The 24,618-nt window shown below is 40.8% G+C and overlaps 1 protein-coding gene across 1 annotated transcript; it reads left to right on the forward strand.

Annotated features, from left to right (window-relative positions):
• The first annotated feature begins 14,088 nt into the window (after positions 1-14,088).
• Positions 14,089-17,433, forward strand: LOC143265855 (uncharacterized). The gene is made up of 3 exons (XM_076540212.1): positions 14,089-16,508; positions 16,595-16,723; positions 16,868-17,433. Exons 1-3 carry the CDS (start codon positions 16,470-16,472, stop codon positions 17,330-17,332), a joined length of 633 nt encoding a protein of 210 aa, XP_076396327.1. The 5' UTR covers positions 14,089-16,469; the 3' UTR covers positions 17,333-17,433.
• The last annotated feature ends 7,185 nt before the right edge of the window (positions 17,434-24,618 follow it).

Raw genomic sequence — 24,618 nt, forward strand, 5'->3', positions numbered from 1 at the left:
GCTCACCTATGAGTTTATCTGTTAATTTGCCAGATCCCTTGCCACCAATCCCTTTATTGGCTTTTTTTACATTTCGGAGTCGGGACCCCATCCTTTTCTCTACATGCTGTTGGGGCAATATCGCTCTTGACGGGAATCTCGTGGAGTTAGATATTGTTCCCGAGGAAATAAAAAACGATAGGTTTTGCCGGACTTCCGACGGAACAATAAACTTATATTTTAAACGAAAAAAGAACTGTACATTTGTCAAAAGTATTAAATTTTAAATCGCACGATACACACACAAATCAAAATGTCTTTTAATTTAACTAAATAACTTATTAAATAAAAAGGGAGAAGTCTCCGAAGCAGTACGCTCTACTGTTCGTCTAATTGATCGCGAGGATATCTCAAAGGCGAAAAAGCGAAATATCGTTTAGTTTGCCGAAGTTGATAATTACAATTCGGAACGACGAGTCAGTTAATCGTCGCGGAACCAAGACATATATCGTTGGAGGCTACCTCCCCCCCCCCCCCCCCCCCCCCCCCCCCCCGCGTCACCCTCGCCAAGATGCTCAGCATTCGCGCGAGCGAGACAGAACGCTCGTTCCAAAACATTTTAACCGTTGTTCGAACATTCCGCCCGCCTTCTTCGTGCAGCGAAGAATTCCATTCATAACCCAAAGACTCTCTCGTATACGCAAGCCTTAATACTACTATTTACAAAACAGAAAATATTTACAAGTCCGAATCAACGGAACAGAAACGTAAGGTGTTAGACTAGTGAACAGAAATTCGTAGGAAAGTGCTTGTGCGACCATAAGATTGCAGTGACAAGAGAAACGCAAATGAAGCAACGCGCGGACGGACAATAGCAATTAACGTAAAGCAAAGCGATAAATTCAAGGTAAGTATAAAGATGTAAATACAATATAAAGTAAATTGTTAGAATTTAGAGACCGCCCGCCGTGAATAGCTTAATCTTACGAAACGACGCGGAATCTATTTTTTCTTGATTTCTGAAGCGTCGCGTTGAGTGACGTCAGCGGTCGGAACTGGGAGGGGGCACAGTTTGACGATTGGTCTCGTCACTGAGCCGTTAATAGTGCGTAGCGTTACCACTCTAGTTTCGTCGTCTTTCCCTGGATGAACGCGTTCGACGCGGCCCATCATCCATTTTGCCGGTGGTTGTAGTTCGTCGCGCAAGAGGACCAAACTGCCCACCTCCAGATTTTCGGACCGCTGGCGCCACTTCGGAAACGGTTGAAGGTGTTGTAAAAACTCTCGTCTCCACCTGTGCCAAAATTGAGATCGCATGGTTAAAATTTTTCGCCAACGCGTTGTTAGGGATACATCACCGCTTTCCGGTTCGGGTTCGGGGACGTTGCACGTCGGCTCCCCGATAAGAAAGTGTCCGGGTGTGAGCGCCGACAAGTCCGAAGGATCATCCGAAAGCGGTTGTAACGGTCTGGAATTCACGCACGCTTCTATCTGGCAGAGAAGTGTGGACATTTCTTCAAAGGTTAGTTTTGCATCTCCCATAATGGGTCGAAGATGGTGCTTGACCGATTTAACGCCCGCTTCCCACAGGCCCCCGAAGTGCGGAGAGTAGGGGGGAATGAATTTCCAGTCCGTCCCGTCTGTTGCGAGCAAAGCGGCGGCCTCTTTGTAGAATTTCGACGCGCTGCTGAACATGGATCGCAATTCCCTGTCCGCGCCATGGAAAACGGTGCCATTGTCGCTCCACATGGTGGCACAGCGGCCTCTTCGCCCCACAAATCTTCGGAAAGCCGCGATAAACGATGCTGAGGTAAGTGATGAAACTGCTTCCAAGTGTATTGCTCGTGTTGTCAGGCATACGAATACTGCAATATAACCCTTGTATGACTTGTGTCCACGACCCGCAGAAGTAAGCAGCATTATGGGCCCTGCATAGTCCACGCCTGATGTGAGGAAAGCACGCTGCGGGGTCACTCGGTCCAGAGGCAGCTGTCCCATCAATTGCTTGGCTGGAACTCCACCGTATCTTGCGCAACGAACGCAATTTTTTATGACTTGACGGACCAAAGGACGGCCATGGAGAATCCAAAATTTTCTTAATAGCAGGCTCCTGGTCAGTTGCGGTCCACCATGGAAAGTGTGCAGGTGAGCGTCTTCCACTAATAACTTCGTCAAGTGACACGTTTTCGCCATGATCGCTGGATGCTTTTCTTCGTAGGGAAGCAGCGCGTTCCCCAGTCGCCCCCCCACCCGAAGCACCCCATGAGGATCGAGAAAGGGCTTCAGGGAGGCGAGAGGCGACGTCTTCTTTACTTCGCTGCACTGCTGGAGACGTTGAATTTCCTCCGGAAAGCTGGTCCCTTGGGAAAGCCGAATGAGACTCAGGAGTGCATGGGCCCGTTCCTTGGCGGTCAGGTGTCCAGTCTCGCAGGTTTTACGTCTGGTGAGTAGGCTGAACCCAAGAGGTTTGCAACTTTTGTGGCAGGTCCTGGTCCCACTCCACGCCGAGTATCCAGAGATCCTGCATCAAGACCTTGGCGAAAATGAGCACTGGTGCAGCCCATCCTAGCGGGTCGAACAGACTGGCCACTTCGGACAGAATTCGCCTCTTGGTATATCGAGCGGACGGGTTTGCGGGTAAGTTCACCCGGAGTGAAAATGAATCGGTTTTGGGGCTCCAGAGCACCCCAAGCGTCCCGATTCCAGAGGCCTCCTGGAAGAGACATTCTTTGGACTGGCCCTTTTCTTGCAGGCTCGGGGTGTTGGAAGCCCATTTCGCCAAGTGGAACGCCCCTGCCTCGAAGATGGCGACGACCTCCTTTTTTAAATCCTGCAGCAGTCCCTCGTCGTCCGCCCCCGCCAGTATGTCGTCAACGTAGGTGTGACGCTTGACGACGATTGCCCCCGATGGAAACCTTCCTTTCTCGTCTTCGGCCAGCTGCTGAAGCACCCGAAGGGCCAGAAACGGAGCACAGGATGTCCCGTAAGTGACTGTAGATAAATCGTAATCTTGAACTGGTTCATCTGGTTTTTTCCTCCACAGGATGCGTTGCCATTGTCGGTCCAGAGTGTGCACCCTAATCTGGCGATACATTTTGACGATATCCGAGGTGAATACGTTTCGGAATAGTCTCCAGCGAGTAAGTACGAGCCACAGATCCGCCTGAAGTTTCGGGCCCGTGCACAAGCAGTCATTTAGAGAATTTCCCGTAGATGTTGGAAATGAGGCGTTGAAGACGACGCGCAGCTTGGCCGAAGGGTCGTGGCGCTTCACCACGGCGTGATGCGGCAGGTAATAGGCGTTGGTCTTCTTCTCTAAATCCATGACGGGCTCCATGTGGTCGAGGTCGAGGTATTCCCCCATAAAGGCCCGATAACCCTCCGCCAGTTGGGGGTTGGAGGCCAGTCGACGCTCGCAGCTCAACAGGAATTTTAAAGCCATAGCTCGCGTCGACGTCAAAGCGCTGCTGGGATCCTGCTTGAAAGGTAAGCGTACGCAGTACCGACCGCTTTCATCTCGGGAGTGCGTGTCCTTGAAATGGCGTTCGCAATTCTCCTCCTCGGGCGACAAGGGCGATCGATTGGGAAGTTCCTCCACCTCCCAAAATCGTTGGAGTAGTTGTTCCGTGGTGTCGTCGCAACGACAATGATACGTCCGAGCGACAGAACCAATCCCAGCCTGGCGTCTGGAGGTGGGACCTAGTAAAACCCAACCGAAAGGCGTTAATTTTCCCACTGGGGTACCTGGCTGTCCGCTTCGAGTTTGGTCCAGGAAGAGAGCTCCAGAAACGTCCGCGCCGAGTATAAGATCCACTCGGGAAGGTGTACCGAAACCAGGATCAGCCAGTGTAACGCCGCGTAGATGATGCCAATTTTTGTTGTCCATCTGCTGGGACGGTATCAGCGAGGTCAGACGCTGGAGCACCAGAGCGCGGACGGGAAGTGTGAAGTCCTTTTGTAGCTTGGAGCGCACCGAAAATTGAACCTCACTGGTCGCTGCGCCGGCTTCCCTATCCTGCACCCCCGAGATGGCCACTTGAACCGCCCGCCGTGGCAAGCGTAGAGTTTGTACGACCCATTGGCTTACGAGGGACGTGTCGGAGCCGGTATCCAGCAGCGCCCGAATTTCAATGGAGTCCCCCGATGGCGCCTCCACCTTGACCCTCGCGGTGGCGAGTAGCGCAATTCCCCGGTTTGTGGCAGATGACGTACATGAAGTGGCCCTGAAGAGATCTTCATCCTCGGATGGCCGTTGTACCGTCGATGCGTGAGACACCGTTGACCCAGGGAGAAGCATCGCCTCGTGGAGTAACGTGTGGTGACGCTTTCCGCACGCCAGACAACCCTGTTGCGAAGGGCATTTCGCCATTTCATGGCCTGCGTTTAGGCAATTGAGACACGCCTTTAATTGAATGGCTCGATCCTTTCGCTTCGAGGCGGAGAGTGCTTTGAATTTTGTGCAGTAGCTTATGTTGTGGGTTCCGCTGCAGGAGAGGCACTTCCGAGATGTCAGATTTTTTGCCGATGCTGCGTAGATCGTTGAGTGTGTCTTTTTCACGCTCGACTCTCCTTTAATTTTAGGCGCAACGTCTTTGACTTGCGGGGAGGATCTGATCAACGATTCCGGGATCTGAGCAGCGTCCAAAGCCTGTATCCGGTTCTCGAGGAAATCCGCCAATTGCTGGAAGGACGGGATTTCTCGGCTTTTCGCGAGGGACGTCTCCCAGGCCAAGTGAGTGGTTCTGTCAAGTTTCTGACTTAATAAAAACATGAACCACTCGTCCCACGCCGTTACAGGTTTCTTCAATGCTGAATAGGCTCGAATGGTCTGTCTGAAGGTGTCCAACAGGCGCTTCAATTCCGACGTCGATTGCCGTTGAGCTGGTGGACATGTCAGGATGGCTCGGTGATGGGCGAAGGACAGCAGCCTAGTGTTTCCGTACCGGACCTCGAGGTCTTCCCATGCTCCTTCGTACCCCGCTTCCATGATGGGAGTGTTTTGGATGACCTTCAACGCTTCGCCGGACAAGCTGGACTTCAGGTAGAGAAGTTTCTTGGTGTTGGACAGGTGCGGAACATCGTGTACTAGACTCCTGAACAAATCGCGAAAACTCTCCCATTCCAGTGGGTTGCCTGAAAACGTAGGTAGATGAATTTTCGGCAGATGAGGTTGCGAAAGAATAGATAAGGGATTAGGAGCTCCCCCCGCGGCGCCCGCGTTGGGGAGTTCCTCTACCAGTTGATCTATTTTTGCAGCGGTGTCAAGATAGGCCTCTTCAACTTCCGAAAAGAGATCATTCTGCACGTAGGTTGACTTTGATGCCTCCCTGCACCGCATCAACTGTCGATGGCCCGAGAAGAAGGAATCCCAGTACCGCTCCAGTAGGGTTTTCCTTTGAACCAGCACCGAGCGTGTGATTTTTTCCTTCCCTAATTTGCATAGATTCGTCCAAAACCGTTGGATCCAACCGGCCAACTCCGTTTGCTCTCGCAGTAGATCGTCGAAAGTGGGTGAAGACATTTCGTTATTATGGAGTTTTGAATTTGTATCGAAATGGTACGGTTGACAAAACGTTATGTTCCGTTTTTGTTGTTAGAAGCAGAAAAACAGCGAGCGATAGAAACGGTTGCGCGCTGAGGTCGACCGTTGTCACCTCTTTGTTATGGGTGACAACAATACGGAGTCGACGACTGTTAACGTCTCGCCTCCACGGTAAGGTCACCCAGGAAGTCGATTTAAATGCGCCCGTTACTAACGGCAATGTAACGTTTTGTAACCGTTGGCAATGAAAAAGATACAACGCTTATTTTTTCTTACCGCCACTGCGCTCAAAAATTTCCAAAAAAACTGATCTTCCTTTTCCTTTCCAGAGCCACGAAGTCCAAGTCGTGAAGATTGGCAGGAACCGGCGATGAGTTGCAGTCTTCGAACGATTATTTCAAGCACTCACGAAAATTGTCACAAGATTGTTCGTCGAAATTATCCGGCTCGAAGGACTAAATGTTGGGGCAATATCGCTCTTGACGGGAATCTCGTGGAGTTAGATATTGTTCCCGAGGAAATAAAAAACGATAGGTTTTGCCGGACTTCCGACGGAACAATAAACTTATATTTTAAACGAAAAAAGAACTGTACATTTGTCAAAAGTATTAAATTTTAAATCGCACGATACACACACAAATCAAAATGTCTTTTAATTTAACTAAATAACTTATTAAATAAAAAGAGAGAAGTCTCCGAAGCAGTACGCTCTACTGTTCGTCTAATTGATCGCGAGGATATCTCAAAGGCGAAAAAGCGAAATATCGTTTAGTTTGCCGAAGTTGATAATTACAATTCGGAACGACGAGTCAGTTAATCGTCGCGGAACCAAGACATATATCGTTGGAGGCTACCTCCGCCCCCCCCCCGTCACCCTCGCCAAGATGCTCAGCATTCGCGCGAGCGAGACAGAACGCTCGTTCCAAAACATTTTAACCGTTGTTCGAACACATGCCCAACACATTCTTTTTTAACAATACGATGCTCTGTCCCGTATGGCTCAATTTTCAAAATCCCATTGAAAGTTTTACTGTCGCCATCACCTATGTATGTTACATATTTCACACCGTATTTATTTAGAGATCGAGAAAACATTGTGACGATGGCATCGATTTCCATTTTTCCAGAGCTACCAGTGTGATTGATAATGCATCCATCCTGATGAGAAGCATACTATTCTTCATAGCCAATTGGATCACTCATTTTTTTTGCTTTCCATACATTACATCCACCACAAAAACTGCTCATTACACACGCATCCAGAACTTTATTTGAACATTTTCCAATCAGTGTGGAAACACCAAACAAGGATGAAAATCCACGCTTTTTCCATGTGCTGTCTCCAGAAACTGTCAGTTCATCTTCTGGCTTTCCGGCTTCTTTATTCAAATCTTTTTCCTGAGAAACAGCTTGTAACAAAACAGTTTCATAAACGGCCGATACTGCTGTATGAATATTCTCTAAGCACGCGTAGTATGCAGTTTTACTAATGCCTTGACATATATCCATCAAGCCACAAAAAATGTTCAGCCCTTCACGCCCTATCCCTAGTAATCGCATTACAAAAATCAAGCGCCGATTGATTTCAGCTGCATTTCTAATCATAGGGCACGAATTAATCATTAGTGGCGAATCACACTTGCAACTCATACAAATTTTAAAACTAACACCTCGAACACTGGACGGTTTGAAATTCACTTCACCTTTACATTTCTTACAGATTACACCTGATGAAATAGCCGAAAATACAGACGTGAATTCCAAGATGCAATAAACAAAACTTGGGGAAATTGCCACGTTAAAGTCCTTATTTTTTAACAGCTTTCTCGCCGATGTTGAAGCAAACTCCGTACTTTGCTCGGCCGTATACCGATTACCATGAAATTTTCGTTTCTTGCTTCGATCAGCATGTAAATTTAAATATTTACTTCCTTTCTTATCACTCATTTTCGCTTTCTCAAACTGCTTGTCAACGAGGTACTGAACTAAATGCTGAGCGGTCAGTCACAGTATTTTTACCAAAAGACACCCCCGCCTTTCCTTCTTCGTAACTAGATCCCCAGCGGACAGCATTTCTACTTTTTTTCTTTTCTCTTGTAAGCAATACAACGTCGGGTTACTTACCTTTTCCAAACATACCCGTGCCTCCTTTTAAACAATCAGTCCTGCAATCAGTCCTGGCCAAGTCAAGCCAAGGGCCATCGTTAAACATCAGGACCGTCATTCCTAAAAGAACCTCCTCAGGTCACACAGAGGTTAAGTTCCTATCATAAATTATACTAAAGTAAAATACTGTAGGCTAGTTGTCTTCGACGACCTTCAAAAATAAGCTGCCGCAAACATGTGTAAAACGCGGCGAGCTCGGCGCATCTGGCGTGCGCTCCGAATACCTGCTCCGTTCTAGGTCTGTAACTTTTTAACGACGTCGAATATCGAAAAATCCTTTTACCTGCATATTCTATAGACATTATAGAAGTAATCTAGCGGAAAAAAAAAATTTCGATTTTTTGGACCCATCACACCGGACGACCCCCTTATGGCGCGATTAATCATGGCGTCGCTGATTACGACGTAATTTAGAATTTATTATCTTTATTATGCGTGTCCGGAATTTATTATCGTTTAACGGGGTCAGTAGTAATTAACATTATTTAGAGCAAAATGGTTTTATTATATATATTATATATATATAAATTTTTTATATTTTTTTTTTTTTTTTTATGTAAATTCAACCGTGATGTTTTGTAATTCGATTATGGGTTCCACAATTGAATTCATTAGCATCCCTCCTTCGAATGCTTCTTTTTCTTCGATGTCCATAGTTAAAATTTTGTTCCTGCACGTGGTGCACGCTATGGCAGGTCGCGTGTCCGCCAGCCGTTTCCTGCAGCGGATGCAACGGAGAATCCTCCCCACTGCTTCATTCACAACATAGTGATGGAAGCCTATGTATAAGCGCATTTGTGTGTGTTAGATTGTGTCGTTATTTAAAGGAAAAGAAAAATAGAGAAAAATGCTGAAGAGAATTTTCTTTTTTTTACTTGCCTAAACTCCACCAGTCTTTCCTTGCCTCCTGGCAAGCTCCCATCGCGCAAATGGTGCACAATCTTCCCACTTCAAGGCTGTACTTGTAGGCGAAAATGTACTCCTGGTCTCTTACACAGATCCCATTTTGGATGGGTGCGGCTCTGTGACTGCTCATCTCGTCTTCGTGTTCACGTTACTTGTTCGAAAGTTGATCGACTAACGATTAAGGGTTAATGGATACCGTGCTTTGAGATTCCTCGATCGCGTTAGGGCTCATCTTATTGCCGGTCTCTGATTTATGATTGGTAAATAGGCCCGCTTAATTCGGTCCTTATGAACGATTCTCCTTCTGTTCCTGTTGTCTATTTGTAATTCCACGTTATTGTCGCCTATGGTTCTCGTAATCCTGTAGGGACCTGAGTATTCCTTCTTAAGCTTATTCTTCCGTGCCGGATTTAGAAGGAATACATCATCGCCTGTCTCGTAATGAATCGGGTGGATCTTCTTGTCGTATTAATGTTTCTGTCGGTGCTTCGCCTGTTCGAGATTATTTCGTGCGGTTTTTCGGAAATTGTGCAATTTTGTAATAAGATCGTCGACGTAGTCCGGATAAGTGCATATTGCATCTTCTGTTGGAAAATTGGATGGTTGTCGTGCTTTTCTGCCAAATATTAATTCGTGAGGAGTAAATCTTGTACCTTCGTGGAGACTGGTGTTATAGGAAAACATCGCCTGAGGTAGCCATTCGTCCCATTGTTTCTCTACTATGAGAAAATGTTTTAGATATTCGATTAGTACTTGGTGGCTTCTTTCTAGGGATCCATTTGACTGCGGGTGGAAAGACGATGTCCTGTATGTTCGTATGTGGAATATTTTAGCTAATTTCTTCATTAGGGCACTCATGAAACATGCCCCTTGGTCAGTCAAGATTGCTTTTGGACAACCAAACGTAGAGATAAAATGTTCCATGAATGCCTTGGCTACGTCTTCTGCAGTCATTGAGGCGATGGGTGCTGCTACTGAATATTTCGTTAAATTATCCTGGATGGTTAATATATAGCTGTATCCTCTTGATGTTAATGGTAAGGGTCCTAATATATCTAATGAGATTTTATCGAATGCATCTAGGGGGGTATCTGTAATTACCATTGGTTCTTTATTCTTTACGCGAACTAATTTGTTTCTTTGACAATCTATACAGGTTTTGATGTAATCGGCTACGTCTCTCTTCATATTTTTCCAATAATAATTATCTCTGACGCGATGGTAAGTTTTCCTTATTCCCTTATGTCCCCCGGTGGGTGTTATATGATTTTCTTGAATTATGGGGATTCTTTCCCCGAACGACGGAGTCTTAATATCCCCGGTGCAAATGGTGATACGTATAGGCATGTCAGCAAAAGTTAAGTGTATTAATTTTTTAAGGTTTTTGTCATCTGGTACGCTAAGATCACTAATTTTATGTATCCGAAGGAGTAACGCGAGTTTCTTAAGGGTTTGAGGTAATTCTCTTTTTGATATGATAGTTACGCCGAATATCCATTGCTTTTTTAATTTAAGTTGAATTATTTCCTTTTCAGGTGCTGTCTTAATTTTCTTTCTCTTGACGAATAATTCCGATTCGGGATCCAGAGGATTTCCTTGGGAGTCCCAGAATACTGCTATCGGTCCCTTTCTCGTCCAGAGATGATCCTTTACTTCAATTACCGAGCTTATTATTTCTTCGGTTATTCTCGGTTTTCGCACTTTGCTTATTTTAAGTTTCCCATCTTCTCTTTTTATTTTAATGGGAGTTATTGGATCCGACTTATTTGGTATTTTAGGTGTGTAGGGAGGTTCTTCTTCTTCTCTTGCGGATTCTGAAGACGGAGGCGCAGCATTAATTCTTGGCGGATCTCTAAACAGATGCTTGGGAATTATAGTATCTTCACCGCATTCTTCTATCTCATCTCCTATTACCAGAGGGTCATTTTTCCTCAATACTAGTGGCGGCGGAGTCTTCGCTTTGAATTTGTAGGGTGGTTGGTGAATCTGCGCTTGAACATGCATTTGATATTCTTTATTTCTTCCGTGGTTAATAATTTCTTCATTTTCCTTTTCGTTAATGATGTCTTCATCAGAACCGTCCGTATCGTAATAGTTTGATTCGTCGGAGCTTATTTCCCCTTCTTTTACTCCTTTCCTGCGTTTGTTAGGTAATGGGTAGGGATTTTTATCTTCCAGTGGGCGAGTGGGGTATTGGTGATACTTCTTAGCCTTTTTGACTTCTCTCGAACTAGTGGTAGCTGATTCTCGTGATCGGGTTTTGTACTGATGCCATTCCTTTTTCCTTTTGATTTCTCGCGAATTGGATGTAGCTGACTCTCGTTGTCGAGTGTTATAATGGTGAAATTCTTTTTTCCTTTTTATCTCCTTTGAACTGGACGTCGCTGACTCTCTTGGTCGAGTTTTGTATTGATGGACTTCTTTTCTTTTCTAAGGGTACGGTCCCGTTTGAGTCTTTCTCCGAATCGATCGAAGCGACAATGTCTATGAGCGGTGACTACTGGAAATAAACTAGACAACTCGCGTTGCGTCCTCTATCGACTAGATCTACAAATATACCTAAACTCTATTACCCACCTATTCCTATTCCTATTACCCACCAACTTTTGGCAGAGAAACGACGCGAAGGCATCGTTGCCGGATTGTTACGTTGTTGCCATATCTATGAATCTATTTCTAGGCGTCAAGTAACTTGTAGGAACACGGGCTCGAGTCAAGTTTCCTAATCCTAGCGAGCGCAAAAGAAGGAAGAATGGAAGGAAAGTAGTCTAATAAAGTCAAAGGGTTGGAATGTATAATAGGACAGTATTGGAATGTGAAATTTGTTAAAATAAAGATTGTGAATAAATTGAAATTACAAATTGACAAAAATTGTAACCAATTTTAGGTTAGGTTAGATTTATTCTGACAATAAAATAAAATTTATTACAAATTACATTCATTTATTGTAGAATAATATTTAATAATTAAATATAATGCATGTGATTTATTAACAAAATATTGCTGGGTATAATTAATGAATTGCAACACAAAAATGAAACTTCTCAAATTACAAAATTCTCACGTCTTTTCCTCTCAAACTCTAACAAAGCAATGCCCTCTCAGCTTCTTCTCAAAACATTCAATCGCACCCAAAAAGACAATCTTCTAGCAACCTTCATTACATGCAAACTTCAATCATACCATACGCAAACTTCATTCATATTGTGCACCCATGTCAAACACACAACTACGTAATACATACACACACACATACCACATTATTGTTCACTTTTATATGTACGTAGAAATCTAACATGTTTTTTATAATGCTTGATTTCTTATAACATGATACAATACAATATAACAAATTTGATTAAAAATTACATTTATTTATTGATAAGCACGTAGAAATTAATGTCACGTTTTATAATTATATCTCGTTCTCTTATTTTCTCTCGCTCTGTTCTTTCGCGTCTTTGTTCAATCCTCTTGCTGACTTATACCTGCCTCAACACACCGACTTACTCGAACGTCGCGTGCCCAAGCAGATAGTGGGAGAAACTGCATCTTTCCGTGTCACTGACTTCGTTTGGTGTTTGCGCCGCACGAGTGTCAGGTAGACCTTCCAATGTAAACAAAATCTTCGAACTCAGGGCATTGACCACAAAAGGCAGCTCAACTGTTAGACGTCGCTACTTGGCCCGCATTTTTTATTTACGAAGTATCTGCAACAGATGAAATGATATCATTACATAATTATTATTTTGTTACATAATCTGTAACAAATTATTGGCAAAAAATTATGACAGGAAACCCACTCTTAGCCAGTAACACTTCTTTTATGATAATCAATTTCAACAACTTTCTTTTACTTTATTATTATTTTAAAAGAAGAATATTTGTTAATGTTAACATTGTTTTAAAAGAAGTGTTATCGCACGATGGAAACCACGAGAAGGTGGTGGGCTTCTTCCATCAGGATGGGATGAAAAGGGGACAGAATGGATAATACTGGATAAGATAATTTGGATAAAATAATTTGGACAAGATAATTTGGACAAGATAATTTGGATAAGATAATTTAGACAGTCCGACGTCGAATCCTTGCAACATTTTTTGATTATATTCTGAACCCGTGAACGAATCAACAGGCGCACGCCAAGCAAGGGCGTGCGAGAAAACGTCGAGCGACTGCACTTTGCAGCACAGTCCGACGTTGAATTTCTGCGACATTTTTTAATTTTTATATTCTGAACCCGTGAACGAATCAACAGGCGCACGCCAAGCAAGGGCGTGCGAGAGAACGTCGAGCGACTGCACTTTGCAGCACAGTCCGACGTTGAATTTCTGCGACATTTTTTAATTTTTATATTCTGAACCCGTGAACGAATCAACAGGCGCACGCCAAGCAAGGGCGTGCGAGAAAACGTCGAGCGACTGCACTTTGCAGCACAGTCCGACGTTGAATTTCTGCGACATTTTTTAATTTTTATATTCTGAACCCGTGAACGAATCAACAGGCGCACGCCAAGCAAGGGCGTGCGAGAGAACGTCGAGCGACTGCACTTTACAGCACAGTCCGACGTCGAATCGTTGCGACATTAGTATCGTTTTCGCTGAGAGATCTTTTTCGTTTTTTCAGGCGCTCTCTTTCTTCCATTATAAATTGGGGTTCTCTAATGGACATACCCCTGTTATACCGGCTGTCTATATATTCCGGTAACATGCACTCATTGTAAAATTGAATCAATTTCGGTTCCATCTGATCCTTCCAAAACACGTCGTCTCTTTCGACGGTAACGCATTTTATTCCTTTCCGTGTCCAAATGCAAAATATGCAGTATGATCTGCCTGTTACGTGCAGCTGTCCTTGCACTTGGTAGTAATACTGATGGGTTTTATTTAACGCAGTACCCGCATCATTTTCAAATATCCGCCGCATTGATGGAATTGTCTTGATCGCCTCCTCCGGCAACAAATTCTCTGCTGTCTTCGGGCACTTTATTTCCACGATGCCCTCTTCATCGATAACACCATCCGGCGATGCTCGTATGAACGGATGAGCACTATCGATGAAGATTCCGCATTCTTTAATATTTCTCCCTGTATATTTCTTCAATTCTTCACGGGCAACTTCTTCGTACTCTTGCCCGTATTTAATTGCAGGAACGTTAACAATTTTCGGATATATTATTCTTTTCACCAAATTACCACACAACGTTCCACTTCTTCGACGGCACACACTTGCGAAATTGGATGCCGTTAGAAGTTTCGACTTGTAGGTATACCATCGCGGATTTTTCGATTGTCCGATTGTTTCTACTTGAATGGCATCCTTCTTTTCTTGCCAATTACGGAGCATCTCCATATGTTTTTCTTGTTGCAGCTTATAAATGGTACTATCGATGTCCGGTTTCGCTGCGTTTGCTCCGTAATCGGAATCTTTTTCAGAACGGAATTGTTTGCTTATGCGTGTCGCGACTTCTGTTTCCTTTCGTCTCTCCAAAGTTTTTTCATTTCTCTTCTTTCTTCTTGCTTCCATGTTTGATGTAATTACAGCCGGTTTCTTCTTCATCGCTCTATTTATCTGTGAAAGTGGTTCCTCCGTGTTGTATTGTAATACGGCAGCAGCACATCTTGCCGTGTAGGAACCTCTTTGGCCGAAATTTAATCTCTTCCCACCGATGTACTTGGCAAGGACGCCGTTGAAACTCTCCACAGTGTTATTGTTGCAGTTGTACAATAAACTCTCTGCATGAGCTGTTAGCGGCTGAAGTATGTCCTTTATCAGCTCATATATTCCCATACTCTTCAATTATGGGACGATGTTTGTCTCATTTTCTTTGCTTTTTCCATCGCAGAAGTAATTTATTCTATTACATTCTGCGTGTTCGCCAAACACGTGACTGGGAATATTATAAATGTCACAGTATAAATTTGTAATTTTTGTGGCGATTGGTACATTTTCCTTACTTCTATACCGTGCGGCTTTTACAATTGCCGTTCGCATCCGTCGAATGCTGTTTTCTACAGCTTTCCTCAGTGTGCCTGCGGTCGTTTTCTTCACAATTTCTTTCATTTTTTTGCAGAAATTCCGTAGCAAATGATTCGTGCATTCAATTTTTTTTACACGAATATCTGTCTTATACGGATCTGCGTCTAAAATCTTTTTATAAACGCTGCTATCCCCGTCCGCGATTAGGGTCGAATAAATTAATCCACGCTTTGCCACGCTGGTTTTAAATCCTTCCACAATTGCATCGCTTTCCATAGCAGTGGATGCTCGACTCTTGCTCCAATTCTTGAAACACACGTGTTTTCGTGGTTCTTTCTAATCTCTTGCAGCATATTCGCATATTGTGCATCTTTTATTTCGCACGCCAATGTATAAAACTTTTCGGGTGTGATATCCAACTATCACACCAACTCCCGAAGCAGAGTTATATGCGCCGGTGCGATATGATCTCTTCATCCAGCTCCCATCGGCGACGACGGGAATGTGTGGAATTCCAGATTGCGGGATGATATCGCCTCTTTCAATGGCTAATCGTTTTTCTTCTGCAGCCGCTGCTATCATTTCTTCTTCCGCAGCAGCAATCAACGAATTTGCTATTTCGTCGTGGTATTTTACAAATTGACGTTTCGGCATACATTTTATATTCATGGCTGCCAAAAATTCTTCCATCTGTGCATAGCTGCCTCCAGTAAGCATTGTCCCAGCCACGGCACTACGATTTATATCCATTTCTTCAACATCGTCAGGTTGACTTTTGATTTCCCCTTTGTAGTGGCACATAGTGCACACTACGGTGAGCGTTGTCTTCAGACCCGACTGTTTTACGCCAGTTATTTGCAAGTATTGTACACCACAATTTTCCCTATTATCCGCATGGTGGCTTATTTTTTTCATTTCTTTAAAGATGTGCTACATATTTACAATACTTAGTCCATTTGGAAAAGACGGCGCTTCCTTTGGCCCGGCTGCTGCTACTTTTTCGACTATCAAGCCATCTTCTCCGTCGTCTGAAAATTGTGCCGACGTAGTTTCTTCTGAAGTTTCTACTACTTGTGCTGTTGTAGTTACGACGCATGGTGGAAACATGGTGGATATTTCTTTATGTTTTTCCGGAGCAGCTAAACGACGTCGCATTTCAAGAGTTGCTCTTTTCTTTGAATACCTCCTCGTCGAGGGAAACAACCGTCTTTTTTGCTTCTTCTTATCGCTTGGTCCATTCATCGTTCCACTCATTGCAGCTTCCATTCCACGTATAAATAATGAACACTAAGTAACACTAATCACTAAAAAATACACCTAAAAAATTCACCTAAAATATACACTTAAAAATGAATCACTTAAAATTACACTTAAAAAATATACTTAAGAATAAATCACTTAAAATTCACTTAAAAAATACACTTAAGAATAAATCGCTTAAAATTACACTTAAAAAATACACTTAAGAATAAATCACTTAGAAAGGAACACCTAAACAATTTTCCGATGTTCCAAAAAGTAATGTAATGTAATTTTTGCGAATTGAGAGACGATGGTGGAACTGAGGGATGGGGGTGGCACTAAGGGATGGTGGTGGAACTGAGGGATGGTGGTGGAACTGAGGGATGGTGATGGAACTGAGGAATGGTGGTGGAACTGAGGGATCGTGGTGGAACTGAGGAATGGTGGTGGAACTGAGGGATCGTGGTGGAACTGAGGGATGGTGGTGGAACTGAGGGATGAGAGTGGAACTGATGGACGGGCGTGACACTGAGTGATATTGGTGGAACTGATTGATAGTGGTGGAATTGAGTGACAGTGGTGGAACTGAGGGATGGGGTGGGGTGCATAGCTTCGAACCCTGGCATCGATCGACGATCCAGTAATTCGAAAGTGACCATGGACAAAGTGGCAACATTACAGAAAGCTGTGGAAGAAGTAAGTAGTTCGCGTTTAATGACACGCGTACGGTGTTTTGTCAGTATTAATTACAACTTTACAATATGTAAATTATTTATTTCTAGATGGAAATAAAAGGCGAAAAACAGAAAGAAAAAACGCAGGAAGGAGAGAAGAAGCCTCGAAGAGAAGAGGATGCAAAAGAAAAAAAAATTCAGGAGCCAAAAAACGAAGAGAACCTGTCTAATAACAAAGTAAGTAATGTCTCTAACATTTATTTATTCCGATTTATTTCCCTACGATAAATTACGTATTGGCAAAACCAATACGAACCCATATCACATGTTGACACAAAATGTGGAGAAAAAATAATTTACATTTTCGTATTTCTGTTTCAGATTAGAAGAATGATAAAACAAGTCATTCATCATAGTGCATCAGCCCGGCATGAATTCCGCCGCCAGGAGTTTAGCAGACGAGTACGTGAACACCGTGAACGCGAAATGCTAGAAAGAAGAATCCGGCAATGCCGCGAACGCGAAATGCTAGAAAGAAGAATCCGGGAATGCCGCGAACGCGAAATGCTAGAAAGAAGATTCCGGCAATACCGCGAACGCGAAATAGTAGAAAGAAGACTCCGGCAATACCGCGAACGCGAAATAGTAGAAAGAAGACTGCATGAACATCGTCAACGCGACGTCCTTCCCACAAGATGGGATAATTATCGGGAACGCGACGCGCCGCGTACAAGTTATCGTGGGCGTACCACCCACCACGGGCGAAATGGCCAGCGCCGTGAATATAAACCCAAAGGCGTACAAATTTATAACAATTGCACAATTCAATGTGTACAAAATAATTGAAATAAAAATAAATTATAAACTATTAATAAATAATTTACTATTTCATTTGCGGACCTCATCCCCTTTCGGTCGCGATATTCTTTTCGGATCAATTGTTTACGATGTTGATGCGCTGCTAACTTTCTTATTTTTAATTAATGTTTCATAAGACTTTCGTCATTATATTCAAGACATTTTCCTGATTAAAATAAGATTAACGACGTAACTCGGTTCATGTTTATTAGCAGTAACTTATTCAAGTAAAGTTTTTGATATAAGCGTAACATTTGAAATTACGAATAAATATATTGCAATAGTAGATTCTAACAGCTGTCCTTTTCTATGTTCGGTGAAACATTAATCAATGTAGGATCTATACGATATAGGCAACAGTTCAGATGTAGACAAGTTTTGTTAAATTTTCAATTTAATTAAATTAGCCAGAATAAATGTATATGTATTGAAAAGTCGATAATCGAATTCCTGCGTCGATCAATTAATTCTGAGATACCGCTCGATTTTAATAAACAAATATATTGCGTTGTTAAGATATTTGTAAATCAAGTTTAATTAAAATATTTTAAAGAGGTCCTTCCAAATCATTTTTTTAATAATAAATTCATTTAATTCTTTTAAAAGTTACTGTGTTTCAGTTTCATTTTAAATATTATTACCACTCCATATCCCATCAAGTATTACTTTTTAGTTTTATTGGAAAACCCTTTGAATCGTATATTAATATTATTACAAAAGAAAAGAAAATGGAAAACATAACGTGGACAACACAAAGTCCATCGGGATTCGAACTTGTGACCAAAGAGCATGTACCGATTACGAATTAAGACTCCCAATTTTTTTTTAAACCATTTTTTAAACGCACAAAACAATTCATTTTTAACAAACGAAAGTAACACGCTAAACAACAAAACTTTTAATTAACTATTTTAAACGAAATTAATACACTCAAACGCTATTTCTAATTGTTCTCGACAACTTTCTCGTATTTTTATTCGTTCTCGAAACGTCTTTCGCCTCTGAAATTCGCTCAGAGATTTCCTGATTAAAATGACACCAAACATGATATAATTACGTTAATAATTGCGTGTGTAACGAGTGATTAAAGTTTTTAACTTAAAGGAGGACGGCGAATGGAAAAGAAAGAGAAGCAGAAGGTTGACGCTTTCGGCAAACATGAAAGACTCGTGCGTCTTCTGTCTTTTAAATTCAAAAATCAAAATTCTTTATTTTTGGGGTTTCATCAATGAAACTTTAATTATCGTATTCGTCTCGTTTTTCTGATTAAAATGGTACTAAACACGGTATAATTAAAATCATAATTACTTGTATAGCAAGCCTTTAGGAGGAATTCGCACCTCTACCGTAAATGTTACAATCGAGACCGGCAAAAGTAACATTTACGGAGTGAATACTGTATATGTTTCGAATTCGTCTCGATGTCCTCTAAAGCTATGAATAAAAAAAAATGTATGTTCCTATTTAAGAAACCCAAGGTGACCTTGACTTTGCCAAGAGAACAAACTGTTTTCAAAATTTGCTTTACTAATATCTATTGTGCACTTCATACCCTGCAAATTTTATTCTAAACTTTTTTTCGTAAGGTGGCTGCAAGTGGGAGAAAAATCGTGAGTAGCGTTACAGGTAACACCCTGTATATGTATGCATTTTGTTATTATTGCTATTTTAATTTGTTGAAATAAAATACTCAAAGAAATATTTATGTCCAAAAATGATAGGTCATCGCCGTTACTGCGGCAATAAAGTAATTGGGAAAAAGTTACGGTTGAACGTGCAGCTAGTTTTATTACGATCACATGCGATAAAAGTTGACCGCTTGTAGATTGAAACCATCGAAGACTGTCATAATTCGAATAAGTTAAGTTTCAAAATATTTAAGACAAAAACTATAGATTAACAAAAAATTATAGATAAAAATTAACCACAAATTATTGATCACTGTCAGCCATTAGCTGTGGAAAAGATGCATATTAATATAATTTCAATGAATATACTTTTCGTAATACGACAGAATTACTATGTATCAGAGTGAGAAAACCATATATATGTTCTGTCCTTTTTCCACTAAACTGTTTGGTCAACCACGAACATTTATGATTTCCCCGGTTTCATGAACTTGCCACTCTTTTTCCGATCTCTCACTCAGCCACATAACTGTTTCTTGTTACGAATCAATACCGTATAACTTGAATTACGTCCTGTTTGCTCTCAGTTTAATCAGGAAAATGTCACGAATATGATGAAGCAAGTTGTATAAAAAATGGATAAGAAATAAAAAGTTAACAAAGCATTAGCATTGCAAACAATTAAATTTTTATTCTTGTACCACAGTGCCTACTCTAAGGAATTTCTTTCGGGACGGCACGTTAATTCATAGTACAGTATTGCCTCGAAATAAACAATAGTTTCGAAGCCTCGAAATTAGCAAATTTTTATCCCCACTTCTTTGATTGAAGCCCGCCGCTGAGTGAGAGATCCGAGAAGAAATGAGAGATCCGTGAAACCGAAGAAGTCATAAATTTTCACGGTCGACCGAACAGAATAGTATAGAGAGGACAGAACATATATATTGTTTTCTCACTTTGATGCATAGCGATTCTGTCGTATTATGGAAAGTATATTCTCTGAAATTATATTATATCAATATGATTTTTTTTAAATCTAATGGCTGACAATGATCAACAGTTTCAGGTACATTTTCATTCATAAATTCAATTAATTTATTTAACAAAAATAAAAAAATGTTGAAGGAAAAATTATTTAATAATTTTACTTTTTTTTCTCTCCGATTCCGTAATATTATATCGTAAATGAAATCTGACGATTCTGATGAATTGTGAAGAATACACAATTCTCCAAAATCTAACGTTAAAATATTTTTATTCTTGCATCACAGTGTCTATTGTAAGATTTTATTTTGCTTTGGTATATACACTACACGGTACAGTATTGCCTCGTAACAAGCAACACGTTTGGGACCGGCCAGTTGATTATTTCGAGGGTGATATGCTATTCGGCTTGCCTTTGTTCCCGAGCGCGCTGATGGTGGCGGTAAACTATAAAGTAATCGGTCGAGCAGCGATGTTATTCTTTAGACAAGGACAGAACATAGTATGCTTTCCTTTTTTAATACAGTAAATATTCGATATGTGCACAAATGATAAGTACGATATGTGCACCAAAGTTATCCCCATCACTGGGGGGGAAGACCCCTTCAAACGCCAAGAAGTTCGATCGCCGAGAAATGTAACATGATCCGGGGTCGGGTACATCCGTGAAGCAATACATATACAAATATAAAACTTTTTTATTTTTTATTTTTCAGAGATCCAACTTTGACCAATACATAGATTCTTTAGATTTTGCTGATTAAAAGAAGACCAAACACGGCATAATTTGGGCTATATTTACTGGTTTAATTGACGATAAAAGTTTCTCACGTCGAAGAGGATAGAGAGTCAAAAAGAAAGAGACGCTACGATTGTGGCAGTCGGCAAAGATCAAAAGTCTGTTCAATTGTTTGTAATGCTTAAGGCGAGTGTCCCGCGGCGGCCATCTTGTTTGCATAGATCAGCGTCTGTCTCACTCATGCAGCTTCGAAAATTCGACTTTATTCTGTACAGAGTATTTATTACTATCTAAAACGACCAGAGCGGCCTGTAGAGAAGTCCACTGATGGCCGCTGTACTCGTAAAAACTTCATTTTCGCAATATTCAAGCGTTAAAGTCGAATTTCAGAAAATCGAGTCGTTTCTCTCACACCAATGCGATGTGCGAGGAAGACGAGGCGATTTCCGAAATTCGACTTTAACGCTTGAATATTGCGAAAATGAAGTTTTTACGAGTACAGCGGCCATCAGTGGACTTTCCTACAGGCCGCTCTGGTCGTTTTAGATAGTAATAAATACTCTGTACAGAATAAAGTCGAATTTTCGAAGGTGCATGAGTGAGACAGACGCTGATCTAGGCAAGCCAGATGGCCGTAAGCCGTGAAATATAGTTCAACGATTATCCGATAGCAGCGCTCGTAGTATTTTTCGCCTATTTTGACATTTTTGGCCAAGTTACCTAGAGCGTCGATAAAAATACGAAACGGTCGATAACTGTTCATAGTTTTCAGAACTGTGCTCGTCATATATTTCATTGCATTATTCATTTGATAACGAATTAAAAATACCCAAATATTTTCAATCGCATCATGTTCTGTTTATATTTCGTATACTTTATCGCAATAAGCAGTAGTGTTATAAGTGTGGGGTGCGAGATAAGAATGTTTGTGCGGTATATATCAAAGCGATGTGCGAATGAAGAGTGTTTGGATCGATTACAACGTGAATGAAGAGTGTTTGGATCGGGTGACAATTCGTCGTAATAGGAATGCGTGTGTGATTGAATTTGGGGGAGGAAGTGTATCGTGGAGTCAGAATAAATTGAGGAGTCGAGCGTAAGAATCGAGCATGAGAGATTGAAAAGTAAAGTCGTGCGCGAATTGTATCTTGTTGTTTTTCTTATATTAAATACTTTTGTCTTCTAAAACGACATATTTCAGAATGACGCGTAATATACTTTTCATTCCTTCAAATAAAGATTTTCTGAATTGTATTTGAGAAACCTTGTAATAATTTTTGACGTGTTTTGCTCAAACGCATCCAACGGAATTTTTTATTTTTAACAATTTATCAGAATCGTCGGATCTCATTTACGATACAATAGTATGAAATCGGAGAGAAAAAAGTTCGTGTTGATTGCCGGGAATCGAACCCGGAACCACAAGATTTTAATAACAGAACCACGGAATTTTAATAACAGAAAATAATATAACACATTATCTCTTGCCGGCTGTTAATTCGTCTTCTTATTATAAAATATATTTGAAATAATTATGAATAATTATCAAAATGTGACATTAATGCATTAGCTTCTGATGTAAAAATCTTTTTGAATTATTGTTATACATTTTATATCCATAAGATAAAAAGAAATTGTATATAATAGTACATGCGGTAGTATTTAACATAATACTGGAACTATTGTGGATAATATTACGTAACCTAACCCATATTAAAAGTATTACAAAAAAGTAAATTAAAAAAATATAACATGAAAAAACTAAAAAACTGTTCAAACCAACGGGATTCGATCCCGCGCTCTAAAGATTACGAGGAAAGATTCCTACCAATTTCGCCAATAATACTTTAGAACTCGTTTTCTATGTTTCTGAATATAAGGAAATATGACGTAAAATTAATAAATGTAGTTTTTCATTTTTTACAACTACAATTTGCAATAAAAAAATGTGAAAAAATTCTGTAATGTGTGCTATGTGAATCTCAATGTTTTAGAATTTTTTCGGAATTTTTGTACGAGATTAAATAGGCAAAATAGGCCAAAAACCGAAATTCTGTTTTTCCCTTTTTACTGCGTCCATGGTTGAGATAAGGGGTTGAAACTTGATGTAAGATGTTTTTTTTTGATATGCTATCGACTGTCGTATTGGATATTTCATTTGGCTCAAGTGCATTTTTGATCATCCCCTCCCTCTTTCCTCGAGTCGCGCTCGCTAGGATTAGGAAACTTGGCTTTCCGTATTTCTACAATTTGCTTGATGTCTAAAAATAGATTGATAGATATGGCAACAGCGTAATAATCCGGCAACGATGCCTTCGCGTCGTTTCTCTGCCAAAAGGTGGCGGGTAATAGGAATAGGAATAGGTGGGCAATAGAGTTTAGGTATATTTCTAGATCTAGTCGATAGATGACACGACGCGAGTTGTCTAGTTTACAGATTTTCTATTTCTAGTATTCTCCGTTCATAGACATCGTCGCTTTGATCGATTCGGAGGTAAACAAAAACGGGACACTCCCCTTAAGCATTGCAAACTTTTTTATTTTTCATCCATTTTTTTATATAACTTTTTCCATCATATTCGTGACGTTTTCCTGATTAAAATGAGACCAAACACGACGTAATTTGAGTTATATTTACTTACAATATCTTGTTAGGGTAAAATTGGCGATGTACGCGTAACACTTGAAATTACAAGTAAATATGTCCCGAAGTATGTCGTGTTTGGTCTTATTTTAATGAAAAAAATGTTACAAATATGATGGAAAAAATTTCAACAAAAAAAAAATCAAAAATAAAGAAGTTTTATTCTTGCATTAGGAGTGTCCTTCTAGTAAGGTCACTGTTTGTTTACGTTCAGTCTCCTTCGCTCGAAATGTAGGAACTGTACGATATCTGCACCAGTTCGATCCCGAGAATGGTGCACATATCGAATATTTACTGTAGTAGTAAAATTTCGTGAATGGAACATGTACATAATGCATACATATTGCCTCGAAACAGGTAACAGTTTCGAACCTCGAAATTAGCAACTGGCCGGTCCCGAGCGAGTTGCTTGTTACGAATCAATGTAGAATCATTTTTTTACAATTATGTGAATATCAGCTTACAGCTACATATATATGTGTTATGTTATTGTTGTGTATTGTATATGTATAATTCATATAGTATTATTATATTGTATATTCTATATACTGCATTACACTTAAATAATGTTTCCTTTGATTGTTAAATAAATTTATTAAAATTATTAACTAGCCATTACAATTAAAAAAAAACAAACCAGCACTATAATTTCACAAAATATATTTTTCGTAATACTTCAAAATCGCTATGTGTTGGAGTGAGAAAGCAATACATTTATTACAGTTAAATAATTTTTCCTCTAATTCTTTTTTATTTCTGTTATATAAATTAATTAAAATTATAGGGAAAAATATACTTGAAATTATTGATCATTGTCAACCACTAGATTTAAAAAAAAAAAGCATATTGATATAATATAATTTCGGAGAATATACTTTTCATAATACGACAGAATCGCCATGCATCAGAGTGAGAAAACAATATATATGTTCTGTCCTCTTTCCACTATACTGTTCAGTCGACCGTGAAAATTTATGACTTCTTCGGTTTCGCGGACCTCTCACTCCTTCTCGGATCTCTCACTCGGCGGCGGACTCCAATCAAAGAAGTGAGGATAAAAATTTGCTAATTTCGAGGCTCGAAACTGTTGCTTGTTTCGAGGCAATACTATATTAACTTTTATTCAGTCTAGCTGTAAGAATTTCGGTGCGTATGAAATGAGATATTGAGTTGCGTTTGCGATAGGATGTTTAGATGATCGGTTCGAATGTCGCGTTGGGTGTCCGAGTTCGAGGAATGCCTGATAAGAATAATCTCGGGCGAGAATGCGTCAGCGTGC

Source organism: Megachile rotundata, chromosome 2, assembly GCF_050947335.1.
Source record: "Megachile rotundata isolate GNS110a chromosome 2, iyMegRotu1, whole genome shotgun sequence".
NCBI lineage: Eukaryota > Metazoa > Arthropoda > Insecta > Hymenoptera > Megachilidae > Megachile > Megachile rotundata.

Coding starts and splice junctions, on each gene's coding strand:
- LOC143265855 (XM_076540212.1), top strand. CDS start 16,470: ATGGACAAAGTGGCAACATTACAGAAAGCTGTGGAAGAA. Junction 16,509..16,594: donor TACAGAAAGCTGTGGAAGAA/GTAAGTAGTTCG, acceptor ATTTATTTCTAG/ATGGAAATAAAAGGCGAAAA. Junction 16,724..16,867: donor AGAACCTGTCTAATAACAAA/GTAAGTAATGTC, acceptor TTTCTGTTTCAG/ATTAGAAGAATGATAAAACA.